This window comes from Nicotiana tabacum, chromosome 9, assembly GCF_000715075.1.
Source record: "Nicotiana tabacum cultivar K326 chromosome 9, ASM71507v2, whole genome shotgun sequence".
In the NCBI taxonomy this organism is placed as follows: Eukaryota; Viridiplantae; Streptophyta; class Magnoliopsida; order Solanales; family Solanaceae; genus Nicotiana; species Nicotiana tabacum.
This window is the reverse complement of record NC_134088.1, coordinates 109,429,769-109,438,058: the sequence shown is the minus strand read 5'-3', so window position 1 is coordinate 109,438,058 and position 8,290 is coordinate 109,429,769. Positions and strand designations below refer to the sequence as shown.

General features: G+C 33.9%; 2 protein-coding genes across 2 annotated transcripts; one reads left to right on the top strand and one right to left on the bottom strand.

The window, feature by feature from the left end:
• The first annotated feature begins 2,512 nt into the window (after positions 1-2,512).
• Positions 2,513-2,938, top strand: LOC107796386 (uncharacterized). The gene has a single exon (XM_016619141.2). The coding sequence runs from the start codon at positions 2,513-2,515 to the stop codon at positions 2,936-2,938; it is 426 nt and encodes a 141-aa protein (XP_016474627.2).
• Positions 2,939-4,727: 1,789 nt separating this feature from the next.
• LOC107796390 (uncharacterized) lies at positions 4,728-7,852 on the bottom strand. The gene is made up of 3 exons (XM_016619145.2): positions 7,680-7,852; positions 7,434-7,553; positions 4,728-5,059 (listed from the first exon to the last, which is right to left on the bottom strand). Exons 1-3 carry the CDS (start codon positions 7,698-7,700, stop codon positions 4,943-4,945), a joined length of 258 nt encoding a protein of 85 aa, XP_016474631.1. The 5' UTR covers positions 7,701-7,852; the 3' UTR covers positions 4,728-4,942.
• Positions 7,853-8,290: the final 438 nt, after the last annotated feature.

Sequence of the window (8,290 nt, the reverse complement as noted above, 5' to 3'; positions counted from 1 at the left end):
AGGTTCCTATTTTGCAATAACTATTTGTGGAGGGGACAATTCTTGTGACCCCAGACCATATATAGAGGTTACATATAAAAGTGAAACTCGTGAAATAATGAATGCGTGCCCTTTAACAATGAATAGTTAATATTTACACACACCACACATGCACGCATGCAGTATACATATCCCTACAAAATAGAGACTAATTCTATTCCTTGCCAAAAGGAATTTATGTTCTTATTCATACATTAGAAAAAATGTTGGCACAGAATTGAAAGCAGATAAGGCAGTTTTCTACTTTGCAGACAACATAGTGAGAGGCATGATTGTAATAATATCGATTTTCAATAAGAGAATTGGGTTGAAAACAAGATTAGAGACAAAGGAATTATAAGAAATGGTAAAATGTCATAGGTATAGCTAACCTTATAAAACAAAAATAAAAATGATACTAGGTAGCCATTTTAGAGGGTTGTTATTTAGAAATTAGCCACTTTATCCTGTATTTCAGTTTTCCAATTCAATTTTTCAGGACACAAAGTCCTAAAGTATTTTTAATTTAAATTTTCAGGATAAAATAAGTACCGACTTATTCCTAAATAACAGTCCTAAAAATGGTTAGCTATTTGTGTACTTCCCCCCATTGAAACCTACTTGCTTCTATACAAGAGGCTTTCTTGCGTTAACGGAATTCAAACAACAATAATAATAACAGACCCAGTATAAGGAGATTCAACAATTAATATATATATATATATATATATATATATATATATATATATATATATATATATTCAACAATATATATATAGAGAAGAATTTTTTGACAAAAGAAATTCAATTAACGATCATAATATGGCCTCGCAGCTGGGTAGGGGGAGGGGAGGGAGGGTTATGGGGTACTAAGAATGAATTGATTTCTGCTTTAGCATGCCTTTTCTGGCCACTTTTGCAATAAAAAATTTGTACACAGAGTGTAAAAAGACTAGTCATTCTCATCATTACTCTCATCAAAGTGTCGACGTTAGTGCATGCCTAATGCACTTTGCTGGTCCATTAAGCTAAGCAAAACCTCAAACTTAGCTTTAAATTCATTTCTCATGCAACAAAATTTGAGAGCACTAAATCATGAAAGCGTCTCTACATGTATCTCATTACGCAATTGAATCTACAATTAGTATGTTATTGTAGTTTTTAAATCATTGTCCTCAATATTTTATACTTCATACGTTTGCGTACTCAATTCCAAATGCCAATTAACGGCTAATTACGTTTCTTCATCATTTCATTCCTTTTTTCTTTTTCTTTTTGTGAGCAGAAGTAGGAAAGACAAGTCAAGCAATAAAACTTAGGGTTTTTTTTCATAAATATCTGGTCAGTTTACTTTTCCTAGCCGGTATATATAAATTATACGTAGTTATACACATGTTATACATATATTATGAAATTATTTCATGCGTACCCAATAATTACACCAAGTAAAATGAATGCAAAACATTTACTTAACTATTACTTTTAGTGTAATTAAATGCCGAAAGTGAGTAAGTGTTTAGACATTTTACATTTAAATAGGCACTTGAGTAACAAGGAGGGAGCATAATTCTCAATACGTGGAGCAGAATATGCATAATGAGCTAATTAATACAGGGAGACTACATGATAAATATTCAAGTCCTTGTTCTATCGAAATAAAGGTCCGATTTAAACGACCAGATACAACATTATATTTAACACCTAAGGAAGATACAGTCCAACTATGAGGTACAATCATGTTAAAATTTATATAATGATCTTATTTTTTTCTTTTACTATTATCCTGCCAAGTAGCCATAATGAAGTGCCAAGTGGAGCATGCATGAAGTAGTCAGCTGCTTGTTCTATTCTTTTCCCTGGCGCAGCTGGGGACTTGAACCAGAGACCTCGCCCGTGAAGTAAATCATCGCACCTACGGTCCAACCAATTGGGAGAGAATCAATAGATTCCTTTTCGGGAGCGATTCATCCTTCCCGAACGCAGCATACAACTTATAACACTAATTACGTTGATTAAAAAATAAGAAGAATCAACCAATAGACAAATGGAGTAAAACACTTTGAATAACTATTCGAAAGATTATTATTACTAGCTAATTAAGAAGAGGTGAATTTGAAGTTCGTGTAACCAAGTGCTTAAGCAAGACCTTTACTTTATTGCAGAAGTGCCTTTGTACATACTTATAATCATCTTCTTTATCTATGAACTAATTAATATGCATAAGATGTATTTGATGACTAATAATCCCATGGGAGTGATGGCAATTACTTTAATGGAGTTGTAGCCATTGATAGTATTCCTATCATTTGGTTCCCTCTTTTCTACAATATATTCAATTCTAAGCAACCTCCACTTCATTCATTTATTTCTACTTATAAAATCCCCTACCAAGTGCAAACATTCCCTCACTCAAACCAAAAACTGCTCCATTACCATATCAAGATTTCTACATATAAAACCAAGAAACAAAGCAAACAAATATATAACATTACCAATGGCTTCCTATCTCTTCTTTTTGGCTGTTTTATGCCTACCATTTATTGTTAAAGGTCAAGAAAGAGCTCCACATGGCCTTGTTTATGAAAGTCCTATAGCATTGTCACCAGATGCATACTCATTTTTCCACCCTGAAACTCAACAAAAGAAAAACAGTACTACTGAAAGTTTATGTGATAATAATACATCAGAATCAGGTTGTTCAGAATTACCTACAGCATCAAGTGTGCAGTCTAATTTAGCACATCAAAGTTTATCACCACCCGAGGATGGCGAAAGGCGAATAGGAGCTGGTGGGATTGTTGGAATCCTTCTTGGCTTTGTGTTTGCTACTATTGTTTTAGCATTTGGGGTTTATTATGTTGTGATTACACGAAAAAGCAACTCGAGCAAAGCTAATCCTGTTCAGCTAATTAATGTCTGATATACTCATCCATCTCCTACTGTTGCATCTCATTTTACATTTTTGGTTTTTGTTATCTTTCCTATTTATATGATTTGGGATGTGAGATGTAACTATTGCTGAATGAGTAGTTAGTGATATAATCGTACAATTATTTAGTGATTAGGAAGCCCTTGTGTTATATTATACCATGTCTCGATTTTTCATATATGAATGTAACTAATGTATCACATTTATGAAGGGTTACCATTCTCATTTATAAAGGGTTGCTATTATCACAGCAACAGCAGAGAGAAAACATTTAGTGATTCCAACACTGATATTTTAGGATTCCTGGTAATAAGAAGAAGAAACAGTTACAGACACAGAAGAAATTATGGATATTTTATTGACCAACACACGAGAAAACAAAACCACATACTATTTAGGTCCAGAGTCAATCAAATAAATAAAAAATGTTTCCTACATATGTGTGAATGATTACCAACAGAGGGATACTTAAAAAAACCAAAGCCATCTGTAGTTTATGTGGATTCTATCATTGGGCAGTGAGACACATTTTGAGCAAGTAAAATCCTTTTTTTTTTCCACCCGATGTCCAACACTGCTTTAGGACCTGGACCAATCCGATCCAAATTCATGCGGCCCATTAAATTAAAGGGGGAGTGCTCCCCCTATAAGGATTTTTTTCATTTTCAAGGCTCGAACCAGAAATTTTGATTAAGGGTAGAGGAATCATATTCATCTCATTACAAACCCTTGATGTTTAGCAAGTAAAATCTTGTTGTAAGGTATTTCATTATTCGTATATTGTACTACCAATACTCAGGCGTTTCGTATGTTTTTGTTACATAGGCAACATTAAGGTTGTCTAACTTGAGGTTTCCTTACACACTACTGCACCTGTTGAAATTTTGTGATTATCCCGACTAGTTTCTACCAGGTGCTTGAACCCCAACTTTACTGGAACACCAATTTAATAGTAGCTTTTTCTATCTCATTCAAACCAAGAAGCATTTCGGAATAGTCGTGACTCCTGCTTGTCTATCGCATTTATTTTTACTAAAAACAAAAAATCGTCCAGACTCTAACTAGCCCTTTACAAGTTTAAAGCACTCACCTAAACCAGTGAATCTACTATTTAACAACACGTTCATAATTAGTTGAACCACTAGAAGAATCTCCAATTATAGCTAATTGTATACAGTTAAGTCCCTTGCCTTGCTTACAACAAAATCCAACCTAATTAATTGCCCTTGCCACAGGGCATACTGCTTTATGTGTCCTAAAGGAAATATAGCACCTGTCTAAATAATGTAATGGTCAATCTCACAGAAGAAATCGACCAAATGTGTCATGCTTTTCCTCCCATCATCAGTATTATCATGGATGAGTATGGCATTCCTCCCTTCAACTGTTTAATAAAAGCAGCAGGCCCTGTAGTCTTATGACCTGATTTGATGAAATTGAAACAAGGATATAATTCAACTTCTGACTTAAAATAGGTACTTCCTGCCCCTCAAACTTTCTCAGTTAAAAGTTGGTAGATGGAAAATGAGGAGAAAAAAACAGGGTCAAGGATGGGGAGTTCGGGAAGTGTGATAACATGATGCTGAACCTTATTGTATGATACCATCTTACAACATCGACCAGGGTAAACTGTCGATAAAGTTTGTTCCACCAATTCTGGATCAACCAACATCACAGAAACAGAATGTACATTCTTTTGTGACCTTCGATCCATATATTCTGGAACAATAGCAGTCAAATTAAAAGCATGGATAAAGTTAGCAACTGCGGAACACCTAAGTTTTTACAACACAGTATTCATCACAGACCAAAATCAGGAAAGAAACATCAGCAACATGATAGTATGTAAGTGCAAGAACTGCAATTGGTACCAACTCCCCTTTTCAACGAGTCAAAGCAAAAAGATACAATGGAAGATGCACCGGCATGTGTGCTTCTACGAATCTTACAAATAAAAAAGATACAATTTCAAGATCTGCTGAAATCACACACATTTTACCACCCACGTGAGCCGAGAGACTTGATGACAGGTCCTAATGCCTGATCCACAGCTTTGTTCCATAGGTGTGCAAACTCTATACCAGACTTCTGTTTCGGGATGTGCTCTATTGTCTGAAAATATTCAAATAGATTAAAAATATGGTTAGAAAGAGACAGAATGATGAGTTGATTTTGTTTATCATTAAATGAAAACCTCAAATCTTGCTTTGAAATTTCATATGTATTGTACATGTATATCACAGTTGCGGTCATGATAATCAAAGGACAAGGCTATTTAAAAATATTATATAAATAGCATATTCTCATTAAGCAAAACATACACTGCGAACAATAACATCTTGTCCGTCACCAGCTTTACATCTAATAAATGGCACTGTGAAAATAAAGAAAAATATCAAGAGTACTGACAGGTGGTGAAAATGACCATCACATTGAAACACAATACATGGTCAAACTTATGACTTGAATAAGAAGATAAGAAAAATATAGAATATTTCAGGGTTTGCTTTTTCTTTGAGTGGCTAGTCTGGAGGCATTTATTGAGACTGTTCTATTAATTATTTATGTAGATTCACGATCAGAAATTCACTTATCTACGTACCAATGAACATCAAACCACCAGCAGGGAATATTTTCAGCAAATTGGTTAAACTACGCAGAAACTCCCAGCAATAATTGGCTAGATAAGCCCACGTTGCTTGACAGAATATTTCATTTTTTTATTATTGATAAAATAGGCATATTTAGTTGAAATCAACTTAAAGCTGCTTTATGACTTCCCTAAGAAGGTCTTTTAGTTCCACTTTATGGTTCTTCACAAATACCGACACACAATTTTCGTAATTTACTCCACTAGTAATTTTATACTCAATAAAGGTCACAAAGCAAAGCAAGTTCTTTCTCTCGATTCTATGACCTAATTATACGTCAATACACGAGACTTTTAGACATACTTGCAGTAAGTTATACTTCCCTTAGCCCCAGCCCGAACCGGCCGATGATTGTACATGTGACCGTGACTAATCACTTTGTTTTTCTATTAGGTACCTTTGGCGCCACGGTTCTAAGAAGAACTAGCAAAACACAATAACAACCATCTTCATGAGCATTAATATCTTTCTTCTTCACAAAAAGGGTATGGACAATTGAACACCACAGGCAAAAGCTTCTAACATAGCCAAGCGATTGCCATTGAAAATCCTTACAATTATGAAATTTCAGGCCTATAATGTTTACTAGCAGATAAGTCTGGAGCAATCCCAAAATCTGTACTTACTGTTTGGAAGGGCTTAACATTCTTTATATGGAATAGTATTCTATGTATTATACTAGTTATAGGGATTCATACTCGCTACACAAATAAGCATTTAATCATAATGTGGTTTTTTCATCCGTAGTCACAATGTGATTGATTCATGTGAAATCAACATCACGCATGAACCCAAAAATAACTGCCATTGTTTTTCCACAGCTGCATCAATGCATATGTCGAGAACTACTTACTCATCTATAAATATAAGATGGAGAACAAATGGAAACGATAAATTTGTAGCACAAAAAGCAACTTTTGATGTAAGGATTTTACATACATGTAGGTATATGGGTGCACTTGAGCGTGACGTTCGAACAATTTGTTAATTTGGATCCCTTAAAGGAGAGTTATTGCTTAAGTATGGTTTGTCATGCATGGGTAATATATGCATATCTTATACTTTGTAGCTCATACTGCTGGTATATCTTTGAACCATAGACTGCTTGCACAAACATACACACTTGGCCAAAGAATACATAACAAATTTCAAAATTTCAGAAAATGATAGGGTCAAATTTGAATAACTGCTCTCAAATTTTCGTACCATTTTCTCAACCCTATATAAAGTATATGCAGTTAGTAGCTAATTCTTTCCCAACAAAATAAAGGTCATGTGAAGAAGTTAATAACATGCTTCTTGGTGCTATGGAAATGTCTTAAATGTGATCATTAGGCAGTCCGTTGAGTGCCAACTAAAGGACAATTTACTCGTTCTATATTACTAAAAGAGTGTAATTATATGCACTCACTATGTAAAAAATATTTACACAATCAGGTCTCTCTTGATAAGTATTATTAGTAAGTTGAATATCTGATATAAAGAGTAATTAACATGTTATCACAAGTTAAAATTTATTAATGGTGTACAAAAATTAAACAATGTCCAAGTATATAACTTAAATCCTATTACTAAACATAAACGCACAAGCACATGCACACACATATGTTAATATATTTCAATACACACACACATAGAAATTTAATATGAGCTGGTAACATCTAATTCGGAAATCAACATCAGGCCTAGCTATCGGAAAAAACTCATAGATGATAGAACAAAGTGAAAATCACAAAATTCAAGGGGCGAATAAAGCGCTTGGGCAAAGGAAAAATCTCTTCAATCAGAATTGAGAGTTGAGACAGGGAGGAGAGGTCAAAGCGATTGAAACCTACCTGAGATTGAGGGGAAAATCGGGATTGATTCTCGGAGATGCTCTTATAAATTCTTTTACGTTGTTCCAAAACCACAACACCTGTCAACATGCTACCTAAAGCAGCGCCGAGAAGACGCTCCTGCAAGTTTGCATAATCAAAATTCCAGACGTTCATTTACAAACATACGCGTTGAAGAATCAAACGATTTCATTTGATACTGAACAATCAAAATGTAAAGTAGAAAGGCAATAATCTATAACTGACCTGAGTAAGGATGCTGATCATCCTTGCAATTGAATTTCCGCGCAGACCAAGCTTTGAATTTTGAGACGCCTCTCTCCGATTTGTTGAAAGATTGGCTTTGTTCTCTTACCGAAAAGAACCGACCCGTCCCTGAAATATGGGCTTAATGGGCCTGAAGGAGTAAAAATGACACCAGGTAGCCACTTAGTATTTAGGAATTAGCTATAGAGTCTTGAATTTCAGTTTTCTTGTCTAATTTTTTAGGACAAAAATATCTTGAATTATCCTAAAATTAAGTTTTTTGATTTAAATTTTTAAATAAAATAAATACTAATCTATATTATTATAAAAGCATAAATATAATATCGGTTTACAAAAATAGCCTTATAATATTAAGCATAATAACTCATAATAAAAGGACATAACCGAAATTCTAGATATTAGCCTTATAATCCTATTAGTTTTAGGACATACAGCACATTAGAATCTTACATGATTATCTTTAGGAATTCTATTAGTATAATTACTTTCCGATTGTCTAATTCATATAAAATTGAACAAGTAAATATATTTAGTCATGTAATCCTATTACTTTTAGGATATACTTCTTAAAAATTACTATTAATAATTTA

Excerpts from the sequence above, each read along its gene's own strand:
- LOC107796386 (XM_016619141.2), top strand. The coding sequence starts at position 2,513 with ATGGCTTCCTATCTCTTCTTTTTGGCTGTTTTATGCCTACCATTTATT.
- LOC107796390 (XM_016619145.2), bottom strand. The coding sequence starts at position 7,700 with ATGATCAGCATCCTTACTCAG. Across the intron at positions 7,554-7,679 it reads TGATCAGCATCCTTACTCAG|GAGCGTCTTCTCGGCGCTGC; the intron begins GTCAGTTATAGA and ends GCAAACTTGCAG. Across the intron at positions 5,060-7,433 it reads GATTTTCCCCTCAATCTCAG|ACAATAGAGCACATCCCGAA; the intron begins GTAGGTTTCAAT and ends GAATATTTTCAG.